This window comes from Oncorhynchus mykiss, chromosome 8, assembly GCF_013265735.2.
Source record: "Oncorhynchus mykiss isolate Arlee chromosome 8, USDA_OmykA_1.1, whole genome shotgun sequence".
NCBI classification, from domain to species: Eukaryota; Metazoa; Chordata; class Actinopteri; order Salmoniformes; family Salmonidae; genus Oncorhynchus; species Oncorhynchus mykiss.
In genome coordinates this window covers 30940707-30954259 of record NC_048572.1, presented here as the reverse complement: position 1 = coordinate 30954259, position 13553 = coordinate 30940707, and the positions used below count along the sequence as shown (strand labels likewise).

Genomic DNA, 13553 nt, shown 5'->3' with positions numbered 1-13553 from the left:
TTCTGGAGCAACACTGCACAATGGTTTAGTCCAAATGGTTACTGGGCAGACCTGGGATAAGTATAGTTTTAGCTATGTGGAAAGTACTTTTTTTGGATTGGCTGCCTTCAACTAATGTCAGGGTTGTACAGTGTCTTGCAAAATATTCATTCCCCTTGGCGTTTATCCTATTTTGTTGCATTACAACCGGTAATTTAAATATTTTTATTTGGATTTCATTTAATGGACATACACAAAATAGTCCAAATTGGTGAAGTGAAATTTAAAAAAATACTTGTTTCAAAAAACAAAACAAGAAACCCCCAGAAAACTGGTGCGTGCATATGTATCCCCCCCCCCTTTGCTATGTATTCCCCCCCTTTGCTATGAAGCCCCTAAATAAGATCTGGTGCAACCAATTACCTTCAGAAGTCACGTAATTAGTTATATAATTAGATTGCACACGTGGGTGGACTTTATTTAAGTGTCACATGATCTCTTTACATATACACCTGTTCTGAAAGGCCCCAGAGTCTGCAACATCACTAAGCAAGGGGCACCATGAAGACCAAGGATCTCTCCAAACAGGTCAGGGACAAAGTTGTGGAGAAGTACAAATCAGGTTTGGGTTAAAAAATATATCAGAAACTTTAAACATTCTCGGAGCACCATTAAATGCATTATTAAAAAATTGAAAAAATATGGCACCACAACAAACCTGCCAAGAGAGGGATGCCCACCAAAACTCACAGACCAGGCAAGGAGGGCATTAATCAGAGAGGCAACAAAGAGACACCCCTGAAGGAGCTGCAAAGCTCCACAGCGGAAATAGGAGTATCTGTCCATAGGACCACGTTAAGCCGTACACTCCACAAAACTGGGCTTAACGGAAGAGTGGCCAGAAAAAAAGCTATTGCTTAAAGAAAAGAATAAGCAAACACGTTTTGGTGTTCGTCAAAAGGCATGTGAGAGACTCCCCAAACGTATGGATGAAGGTTCTCTGGTCAGATGAGACTAAAATTAGCTTTTTGGCCATCAAGAAAAACGCTATGTCTGGCCCAAACCCAACACCTCTCATCACCCTGAGAACACCATCCCCGCAACATCATGCTGCGTTTTTTATCGGCAGGGACTGGGAAACTGGTCAGAATTGAAGGAATGATGGATGGCACTAAATACAGGGAAATTATTGAGGGAAACCTGTTTGTCTTCCAGAGATTTGAGACTGGGACGGATGTTCACCTTCCAGCAGGACAATGACCCTAAGCATACTGCTAAAGCAACACTTGAGTGGTTTGAGGGGGAACATTTAAATGTCTTGGAATGGCCTAGTCAATGCCCAGACCTCAATCCAATTGAGAATCTGTGGTATGATGTAAAGATTGCTGTACACCAGTGGAACCCATCCAACTTGAAGGAGCTGGAACAGTTTTTTTCTTGAAGAATGGGCAAAAATCCCATTGGCTAGATGTGCCAAGCTTATAGAGACATACCTCAAGAGACTTGTAGCTGTAATTGCTGCAAAATGGGGCTCTACAATGTATTGACTTTGGGGGGGGGGGGTGAATAGTTATGCACGCCCAAGGTTTCAGAATTTCTTGTCTTATTTCTTGTTTGTTTCAACAATCAAAAATATTTTGCATCTTCAAAGTGGTAGGCATGTTATGTAAATCAAATGATACAAACCCACCAAAAATCAAATTTATTTCCAGTTTGTAAGGCAACAAACTAGGGAAAATGCCAAGGGGGGTGACTACTTTCGCAAGCCACTGTATCTGGAACTGCATGTTGAACATAGAAATACAATTAATAGAACACAATCTCCTGTACTATTCCAATCTATCTGACAGTCATATTTGATCTACACAGCATATTTATATAATTCTGTAAATTTGCATTCTCCTGAATGTCCATTGCCTCAGGTGTACATAAGCAAGTAAGAAAAGAAAGTATATACAGTCTCAGTCAAAAGTTTGGACACACCTACTCATTCAAGGGTTTTTCTTAATTTGTACTGTTCTACATTGAAGAATAATAGAGAAGACTATTAGGTTTGATGGCGTGGGGGTGCTTTGCTGGTGACACTGTCTGGGATTTATTTAGAATTTAAGGCACACTTAACCAGCATGGCTACCACAGTATTCTGCAGCGATACACCATCCCGTCTGGTTTGCGCTTAGTGGGACTATCATATGTTTTTAAACAGGATAATGACCAAAAACACTCCTCCAGGATGTGTAGGGGCTATTTGACCAAGGAGAGTGATGGAGTGCTGAATCAGATGACCTGGCATCCACAATCACCTGACAACCCAGTTGAGATGGTTTGAGATGAATTGGACTGCAGAGTGAAGGAAAAGCAGCCAACAAGTGCTCAGCATATGTGGGAACTCCTTCAAGATGGTTGGAAAAGCATTCCTCATGAAACTGGTTGAGAGAATGCCATGAGCGTGCAAAGCTGTCCTCATGGCAAAGGGTGGCTACTTTGAAGAATCTCAAATACAAAATATATTTTGATTTGTTTAACACTTTTTACTTCTAAATGACTCTATCAACATGCCACTGAAAAGGTTGAACGCTGCAATTAATGTTATGATATCCATTGCAAACAGCTAGCTGGATGCTCAGCAAAAACAACTTCGAAAGTGTTCTTGTTTCAATCACTATACCCCTCAAACTCAACTCTGGACTGCATTTTCTTAATTGTTCCCCTCTAATCAGGGATGATTTAGACCTGTGACACCAGGTGGGTGCAATTATTAGGTAGAACAGAAAACCAGCAGGCTCCTCACCTCATAGGGTAGGAGTTGAATACCCCTGCACGATACCATCTTTAAAAGGATAGTTTACTCAGAATACAAACTTAACATGATTTTCTACCTTCCTTGGTTGTACTTTATTTAAGGATATTGTTTCCTTTGAAACTTAATAGCCATATTTTGTTACTGTCAGTATTCTCAGTAACACAACATTAAACTGTTATTGTGTCTGTGTCATTAGTCATTAGTTTTGGAGCAACATTTTATTAGTGTTACATAATACTTTGGTAATTGCATTTTAAATGCATAGCAATGAGCTGAGTTTTTGTAACTTCTGAACACAAGGAATAGTCACTTACTTATTCCACTTATGTAATAACTTGATTATTATGCAATTATAAAGCAATGTAACAATGTTGCAATGTAACCAAGTTAATACACATGTATAAGAACTTGATGTAAAGTGTTAGTTTTACCTTATGCCACTCATTATGAAAATATATTTGTTAGTCATTTTGAAGCTGCGCAAGTGGTCTACTCGAATGATGAGATTCCATGTCCCCCATGTATTTTATTATAAGATTAATATCTGAAAGCCCTCCAAACCGTTGTTAGACTAATTCAACGAGCTGTTGTAGTTTTTGGTTCTTCATCAAATATTTGGCAGCCATCAAATAAATAATTTTTTTGTTTTCAAATAACTAGCATATGTTCAAATACCTTCAAATATAATAGGGTTTTCTGAGAGGTATTCAAAACACTTAAATAATATTTGATTCTGAGATCTGTATTTGAATAAAGAAAATGGTTACCTTTTAGTTGAAACTCTATAAAACTATATTCGACTACCATGAGTATTTGAAAAGTTGGTATTTTCAAATAAACAAAAAAATACAAAAATGTTCTGCCCAGGTCTGGTATGGGGCCTAGTTGACTCACTGCATGTGATTTGAAGTTCCACTATGGCAATACACAAATGTATGGTGTGCCACTTGACATTCATATCAGTGCCAATTTTGGACATTTAGGTGCTACCCAGATATTCCTATTTTATGTATGGCTAGGTGGTGAGAGACTGAGATTAGATTATTGTTGACCATGTTCAAGAATGTTGATTCCAATCCAACAAGAACATTAGGCTATTTCAAGGTTGACTCATGTTGAAACTGAATGATACATAGCCTACTTTCAAAGGTATCCCACAAGGTTACCACACAGACACACACTGACGCATTGTTTCACACTAAGGAACTGCAGCAACGCGCAGAACGCAGCAGACTTTCCTGTGCAAATATGCCATCAACTCTGATCCACTGACTTGTCAAATGTGCCACCTTTTTAAACCTCAAGCCTACACTAGTGGAAAACGTATCAATTAACCTGTCTATATGAATCAGTTGTTTGGCTAGGTTTGGGACGCGACATTTAATCAAGCTGCACTGGAGCACCCTCCTTCTGCCGCCGCTGTTCTCTGTCAGCTGTAGTGGTAATCAAGCGATCCCCTGCCTATCCCCGTGTGGAAACGTCTGTTGAAGCATGTTCATGTCTGGACAGACCTCTGCAGGGAGGTACAAGGGCAAACTGTGTGCAGATGGTGTCTGGTTCACTGTTTACACTGCTTTGAGAGCGGGAGAGAGGTGACCAGACCCCCTCTGCCCGCCCAACTGTGCGCTAGCTCCCAGTTCTCAGAGGCGTCCTCTAAAAGCCTTTTGGAATACTGACTGTCTAAACAGAATGTTGCATGTGACCAAATCGGATTTGTGTGTGTTGAGACAGCAGTCATTTTCTGGCATGGCTACGCTAGTTGTCATAGTAACAACAAGTGTGTGCGCAGTGGTGTAGGCTGATTGGTGGTGGTGCTCCTGTTTCTTATCACTCAGAAGTTATGTAAGGTGACCACAATGCCTGCCATGGACCTTTCCCAGTTCATTTGAATGTTCAAAATCATAGTGTAAGAACACTTTTAAAGCCTTAAGAGATAAGATTATCCAACTTTTAAAATGTGTCCTTTTTGGCTAGCCAAGACAGTCAACTAGCTAGCTAGGTAGATGTTTAGCTTTCTAGAGCATTCACTAATTTGACAAACTGTCAACAGTGTAGCTAGCAAGCAACAATATATGCTAAATAACAGTCTATAAACCACTTGAGGGCAAATAAATCAGATTTGACTATTCAGACACAAGTTGCATGGCCAGGAATCAGATTTGTATCTGACTTCAAAACACCTACGAAGGTGGTTTGAAAAGCTGCTTGAAATATCTGATTCCATGTGCTTTTTGGCTGTTCAGACTACAGGAAAAATAACAGATTCGAATCAGATATGCAAAAAGATAGGATTTGACTTCAAACTGCTAATGTGAAGAAGGCTTTTAGTACCTTTGCCATCATACTTCTGGGTGGGTGCTTTCAAGGCAACTGGGAACTCGACCAGTTTCCGATTTGGAATTCCGAATTGGGTGACGGTTCCAAAAAATGCTCCCCGTCGTAGCTTGTTTCCCCCCCCCCCAGAGTTCCCAGTTCTCTTGAACACACTGAAGTCGGAAGTCGGAAATTTCCGAGTTCATGGTTCCCAGTTGTTTTGATCGTGGCATTATACCACGCACACAGCCAGACTTGATTGTGTTGTATCACTAAGGGGTTGTGACGTTAACTACAGAAAGGGACCGAGAGGGATGGCGGGTAGAGCCATTCAATTATTGATTGATTCACAGATCTCCCGAGTCTGATGCTTCTTTTAATTACAGACAAGGAAGGGAAAATGTGGGCGATTTAGGCAACAGAGCGGGTTAAAGCGCACTATAAGAAAGGGGAAAATATTCTTGATGACTTGGTTGGCAGCTCTATTTTTCGATTCCTCTAAGCTTTGTAGTCATCATTGCCAAATGAGTCAAGCGATTGATAGGCTACCTACTGTATTTTCTGAAGTAGCATAGGCCTATTTAAGGCTATGTTTACACAGGCAGCCTAATTCTGATGTTTTTTTTCTTCACTAATAGGTCTTTTGACCTGAAATAGATCTGATGTGAAAAGAGCTGATGTGATTGGTCAAAATACCAATTAGTGGAAAAATGATCAGAATTGGGCTCTCTGTGAAAACACAGTGTATTATTGTTACGTTGCATGTCGCTCAAGTAGCCTAAAGACCCTTGTTGTCAGCTGTCATGTTCTAAGTAATTGCTCTTGTGAGCGGTGGTCACATGACAACGCTTTTGCCACATGACATGGTTTCATAAATAAAATGAGCAAAATATAATGCACGATGAAATGTTTTTCCACACTGAAGTCTGGGAAGACTCTCCATAGATTATATAAGGCTCCCTGCCTTACAGAGATTTCAGAGCAGGGTGTGGTGTCACGTGGCAAAGGACCGATACCTGTGCTAATATAAAAAAATCACGCTACTAGTGGAGAGTCACTACCATGGATAATGACCAAGGAAATCCTGGACCCATATCTGAAGTTGACGGTCCTTTAACGGTCCCTCTTTTTACCGGTATGCCTACTGGGGGAAGGGATGTCAAACTGTACATCTCATATGATGTCCCTTTGAAGAGTTGGGCCAAAGCAGCGGTGCCAAGGAGGAGTCCAAACTTGGTTTTGTAAATCAGTCATGAGCGCCCTCTAATGTTAATAGGCGGTGGATTGCATTAGGCGTTCGTTGTCTCAGGCGTACATTGTCATTTCATGGGTCCATATGCGACAGAAGATCAAAATGCATTGGTGCGTTCTCTGTTAAACTGTGCGTAGTATTTCTGTGTGGATGGTAATGCATTGTTGTTTCAGTTTATTTTCCAATTATCTGGGGTAAGCATTTTTTTTCAAGCCACATGCAAATGCACCAGTACATCAAAACAAATATATACTGTCTATCTGATCTAAATGTAGCCTACTGTGTATTTTGGACAATCTATGATTATATAACTTTATGCTCTAGTATCCTTACTGCCTGGCACATTGTTGTACATTATGTAAGAGATAGGAAGAGAAGGCACATGCAGGTGTACATCTGACCTCTGGTGGACTTAACACCATTCCTGATACAGACACTAGCGGCTCCCATGGAGGGCCAGTCTGTTTCTTTCTGCTGCGGCCAGATACTGAAAGGAGTGACCACGGTCTTGGGCAGTACAGGGGTCAGTACTGGGGTCAATAGAGTCAGCGGTCAGCCTGTAATCTGGGATGCCTCCCACAAATGTTATATATATATATATATATATATATATATATATATTAGTTTAAAATTTGGACACCTATTCATTCAAGAGTGTTTCTTTATATTCACTATTTTCTACATTGTAGAATAATAGCGAAGACCTTTCCCTTACATCAAAACTATGAAATAACACATGGAATCATGTAGTAACCAAAAAAAGTGTTAAACAAATCAAAATATATTTGAGATTCTTTATAGTAGCCACCCTTTGCCTTGATGACAGCTTTGCACACACTTGGCATTCTCTCAACCAGCTTCACCTGAAATGCTTTTCCAACAGTCTTGAACATATGCTGAGCACTTGTTGGCTGCTTTTCCTTCACACTGCGGTCCAATTCATCCCAGATCATCTCAATTGGGTTGAGCTCGAGTGATTGTGGAGGCCAGGTCATCCAATGCAGCACTCCGTCAAGTAGACCATTCACAGCCTTGAGGTGTGTTGGGTCATTGTCCTGTTGAAAAACAGATGATAGTCCAACTAAGCGCAAACCAGATGGGATGGAAAATCGCTTCAGAATGCTGTGCTAGCCATGCTGGTTAAGTTTTCCTAGAACTCTGTGAAGCATTTTTTTGGGCTGCAATCTGAGGTGCAGTTAACTCTCACAAACTTATCCTCTGCAGTAGCGGTATCTCTGGGTCTTCCTTTTCCTGTGATGGTCCAGTTTCATCATAACGCTTGATGGTTTTTGGGACTGCACTTGAAGAAATGTTCAAAGTTCTTGACATTTTCTGCATTGAATTACCTTCATGTCTTAATGATGAACTGTTATTTGTCTTTGTTGATTTGAGCTGTCCTTGCCATAATATGGACTCGGTCTTTCACCAAATAGCCCTATCATCTGTATACCACCCCTACCTTGTCGCAACATAACTGATTGGCTCAAAGGCATTAAGAAGGAAAGAAATTCCACAAATGAACTTTTAACAAGGCACACCTGTTAATTGAAATGCATTCCAGATGACTACCTCATGAAGCTGGTTGAGAGAATGCCAAGAGTGTGCAAAGCTGTCATCAAGGCAAAGGGTGTCTACTTTGAAGGTTCTCAAATATAAAATATATTTGATTTATTTAACACTTCACTATTATTCTACAATGTAGACAATAGTCAATAAATGAACTCTGGAATAAACTCTGGAATGAGTATCCAAACTGTGAGTGTCCAAACTTGACTGGTACTCTGAATATATATATATATATATATATATATATATATATATATATATATATATATATATATATATATATATATATATATATATATATATATATATATATTCAAACATTTTATTTGTGTGTCAATTTCGACCAGCCCACCCAACAAATAATGGTCCGGCCCTCTGGCATTTGCCAGATTGCCAATCCGGCCCTATTGGACAAGTTCAGGTAGTTCATCCCGGCTTTATAGGTTTCCAAACGTTTACTCCCTACTGAACACAAGACCCGTTCATGCTTTTTAAGTATTACCTCACTGTCTTTTTTTAGGGGTTGAGGAGGATCCTTTGGTGACGTATTGCAAATTAAGTAATGTTGACTTGAACATTTAAGTCTTACCAAGCTCTTTGTCAGTGCCGCCACCACACAAGGTAAACTCATCCTTGGTTGTGGACAAGGGGGAATCTGGCACATCAGTCACATTACTGACACACCGTGATGTTGTTTTCTCTTCTCAGCTATCAAGGAGTTCCCTGAAGACATGTTTTCCAACTACGAGCGCAAGAGTGGGGCCGTCCTGCTGCACATCGTGGCGGTAAGAGAGCGCTTTAATGCTTCTATTACTAGGTCAACCTCTTGTTCTCACACCTAGTTAGTGGACACTTCTTGATTGCCCCTAATACTGTAGGTATGAAAGGTGTAAGCAATATAAGAATGACTCCACCTAGACCTTACTCTTAGAATGATGTTGTCATGACGTTGGCCTGGGGGGTAGGTTTATGACAGTCATAAATACCCCTTCCCCCCCCTTTTTCCTCTCTCTACCGTACTGAGGTTACATTTGCAAAACCCTTGGTTAACATAGAGATTCTGGGAACATCAGTAGGTGGGGGGAAATGAACTATATTCTGGTAATCCGAACAATTGAACATATGCGGTAGTACTTAATGAATATGATGTCCGGTTGTCATCTGAGACATTCTCATCAATGATAAGATTACATAAACTCTACAGTGGAAAGTCTACACATCAGAGTTATCGGATTCACATGGAATTGTTCAATTTAAATGTTTGAATATGAAATTATTCGTGATGGGATGAAATGTGATCTTAGCTTCTTAAATGTGAGATTTGGGTTTTCATAAGATATGGCTCTGCTCAATCAGCCCTGTGAAGGGACATGGGCTATAAAACTTTTCAAACACGCCCTCCTCTGCCTTCCTAAACAAGCCCTTGACGACAATATAACTAATGGTTCCAAAGATGTGAGGACGACGGTCCGATGTCAGAATGGTTCAGATAATAACTACAGAACGAAGACAACATCCGCGTGAGCTTTGGTTGCGAATGGTATGAACTTTGAACTCTTATTCACTACAGAAGTGATACCTCCTAGCCGTTGAGTTAGCAACAGCAGATGCAACGAGGGTTAGGAAGGAACAGACAGAGTATCCCGTCTATCACCCAACAACGTTACTACAACGTATCCAATTGACAACCAGAGACATTCTTCAAAGGACTCGTTTTGGCAACACAGCCTTCCATCTACCACCAACCTACCGAAGCGCAGCACAGAGTAAATATTTATTTCATTTTCCTTTTCCAAATGGGCGGTAATTTAGAATGCATAAGATACTGTATTTACGATAGCCCAACTTCTTCCCTTTGTTCCTCAGTCTTCCTGCTCCTTCACTCAAACCCAGCCCCTTTTCTTTTGTGTAACAAGATGTCATATCTGTTCCGCCCGCTAGGGACGTTTTCCTTTATGACGTAATTTGTAATCAAGTTATGATTTAATTATGTGTAAGTGTAATTCTGTGTGATTAGTTAGGTATTTAGTAAATCAATAATTAAACCCAATTTTGTATTGCTGATTCAAATTGTTAGCCAGGGTTTGTGCCGATAACCAAGAATTTACAACTTTCAAATGAGACTGAAGTAAGAGGACGATTGATATTGACTGCTATTGATGTAAAATATTACTAGGTCTTTAAGAGTTTATTCGGAAGATACAGTGCCTTGCGAAAGTATTCGGCCCCCTTGAACTTTGCGACCTTATGCCACATTTCAGGCTTCAAACATAAAGATATAAAACTGTATTTTTTTGTGAAGAATCAACAACAAGTGGGACACAATCATGAAGTGGAACGACATTTATTGGATATTTCAAACTTTTTTTAACAAATCAAAAACTGAAAAATTGGGCGTGCAAAATTATTCAGCCCCTTTACTTTCAGTGCAGCAAACTCTCTCCAGAAGTTCAGTGAGGATCTCTGAATGATCCAATGTTGACCTAAATGACTAATGATGATAAATACAATCCACCTGTGTGTAATCAAGTCTCTGTATAAATGCACCTGCACTGTGATAGTCTCAGAGGTCCGTGAAAAGCGCAGAGAGCATCATGAAGAACAAGGAACACACCAGGCAGGTCCGAGATACTGTTGTGAAGAAGTTTAAAGCCGGATTTGGATACAAAAAGATTTCCCAAGCTTTAAACATCCCAAGGAGCACTGTGCAAGCGATAATATTGAAATGGAAGGAGTATCAGACCACTGCAAATCTACCAAGACCTGGCCGTCCCTCTAAACTTTCAGCTCATACAAGGAGAAGACTGATCAGAGATGCAGCCAAGAGGCCCATGATCACTCTGGATGAACTGCAGAGATCTACAGCTGAGGTGGGAGACTCTGTCCATAGGACAACAATCAGTCGTATATTGCACAAATCTGGCCTTTATGGAAGAGTGGCAAGAAGAAAGCCATTTCTTAAAGATATCCATAAAAAGTGTCGTTTAAAGTTTGCCACAAGCCACCTGGGAGACACACCAAACATGTGGAAGAAGGTGCTCTGGTCAGATGAAACCAAAATTGAACTTTTTGGCAACAATGCAAAACGTTATGTTTGGCGTAAAAGCAACACAGCTGAACACACCATCCCCACTGTCAAACATGGTGGTGGCAGCATCATGGTTTGGGCCTGCTTTTCTTCAGCAGGGACAGGGAAGATGGTTAAAATTGATGGGAAGATGGATGGAGCCAAATACAGGACCATTCTGGAAGAAAACCTGATGGAGTCTGCAAAAGACCTGAGACTGGGACGGAGATTTGTCTTCCAACAAGACAATGATTCAAAACATAAAGCAAAATCTACAATGGAATGGTTCAAAAATAAACATATCCAGGTGTTAGAATGGCCAAGTCAAAGTCCAGACCTGAATCCAATCGAGAATCTGTGGAAAGAACTGAAAACTGCTGTTCACAAATGCTCTCCATCCAACCTCACTGAGCTCGAGCTGTTTTGCAAGGAGGAATGGGAAAAAATTTCAGTCTCTCGATGTGCAAAACTGATAGAGACATACCCCAAGCGACTTACAGCTGTAATCGCAGCAAAAGGTGGCGCTACAAAGTATTAACTTAAGGGGGCTGAATAATTTTGCACGCCCAATTTTTCCGTTATTGATTTGTTAAAAAAAGTTTGAAATATCCAATAAATGTCGTTCCACTTCATGATTGTGTCCCACTTGATGTTGATTCTTCACAAAAAAATACAGTTTTATATCTTTATGTTTGAAGCCTGAAATGTGGCAAAAGGTTGCAAAGTTCAAGGGGGCCGAATACTTTCGCAAGGCACTGTAACAGCTCTATAAATATTATTTTGTGTTGCCCGACTCTCTAGTTAATTACATTTACATGATTAGCTCAATCAGGTGGTATTAATTACGGAGAAATGATTTCATAGAATAGCATGTCATATCACTTAATCCGGCATAGCCAAAGGCACGACAATGTGCTGGAGTTTCCAACAGTGGCGTCATGCACGACAAATGTTTGTGGGGTTACTGATGGCAATATTCAATATTTTCACATTAATACTTTTAAAAATATTTTTTTCATATATTGAAAATGTAAAATATTTAAGGATCATAGGACCCCTCAGTTTCAATGGACATCTAGTACACCCCCCCCCCCACACATTCTTTCAGATGTACAAGTATGATCAAGAGGTGTCTCTGTAGGAGGCTATGGGTTGAATTTGGACTGGCATACCTCAATCTCCTTTAACAACAATACACCTCAGCTTGATCTCACACCGGGGAGAACTACTTCCCCCTCTTCCCCCTCTCAAGGCCGACCGCGGTACTCCAGGCATTGTTAGCAGAAAACACTATCCCCAATTGTAGTGAATGAAAAAATGGCAATCTTCGTTGTCAAACTTTGTGTAAATAACAATGTTTAGAAAACAATCATGATACCAATAATTGCATATAATACACCATTTGCATAGTTAATTGTTTAATTACATGCATTTTAATCAATTTCTTCATTTCCTGCACTAATGTGTTGTCATTTACACGCTGTCACGTTTCTTTCATCTTAGTATGCCTCTATTATTTTTTTTAACAACACTTTTCCTTGACAGAATAATGATTCTCCTATTTGACTGCATTTTCAGGCAGTTCTTACTTTGGTCACTAGATGGCGTTCAGGCTATTTCTAAGGGTCTGTGCTCCCGAAGTTGTTGACTGTTTTTGTGCTTTCCAGCAGTTCTCAGCTGATAGCAGCAAATGGCAAGCAGTTTCTTCCTGGCAATAAAAATGTATAATTGCCATCATTTTTTCGAGTCATTGCTGAATTTTTTTATGTCACAAATTAAACATTAAACCTCGTAAATAATACATGGTAACCTTGTAAACAATTCATTTAGACCCTGCGTTTATTTTTTTTGCACGGCAATTTAGAGGGACATGCACTTATTTGAGACAATGTTTAATTGACGTTTTACTGTAAAAGTATAATTTAGTTGCTAATGAGAGCCTGCAGTACCCAGGTTGACCTTCAACTTGAGTTACTCAATGAGAGAGCCAGCAATGTCACTTCCTGGAGTAACTCAAACTGTGCATGTTATTTCTCTGAGATGCCATCTTTAACTGACTTAATTTGGCTTTAATGCGTTATTGAGTCTTCTTCATGCGTCGCACCGAGAGATAAACACCTCCCTGGGAAGAAAAAGGGCGGGGGTGTATGCCTCATGATTAACGACTCATGGTGTAATCATAACAACATACAGGAACTCAAGTCATTCTGCTAACCTGACATAGAATTCCTTAAAATCAAATGCCGGCTATATTATCTCCCAAGATAATTCTTGTCAGTTATCGCCACAGCTGTGTGTATATACCCCCTCAAGCAGACACCACGATGGGCCTCAAGGAACTTCACTGAACTCTATGTAAACTGGAAACCATATATCCTGAGGCTACATTTATTGTAGCTGGGGATTTTAACAAAGCACATTTGAGAACAAGGCTACCTAAATTCTATCAGCATATTGATTGCAGCACTCGCATTATCAATACACTCGATCACTGCTACTCTAACTTCTGCGATGCATACAATGCCCTTCCTCGTTCTCGCTTCGGCAAATCCTACCACGACTCCATCTTGCTC

The 13553-nt window shown here is 40.1% G+C and overlaps 1 protein-coding gene across 1 annotated transcript in view; it reads left to right on the top strand.

The window, feature by feature from the left end:
- LOC110529773 (sodium/potassium/calcium exchanger 4) overlaps window positions 1-13553 on the top strand; it is a 77579-nt gene that overhangs the window by 35450 nt on the left and 28576 nt on the right. Inside the window, exon 3 of the mRNA XM_021612293.2 lies at window positions 8622-8698. Coding sequence (XP_021467968.1) covers window positions 8622-8698 — 77 coding nt within the window. The remainder of the gene's footprint in view (window positions 1-8621; window positions 8699-13553) is intronic.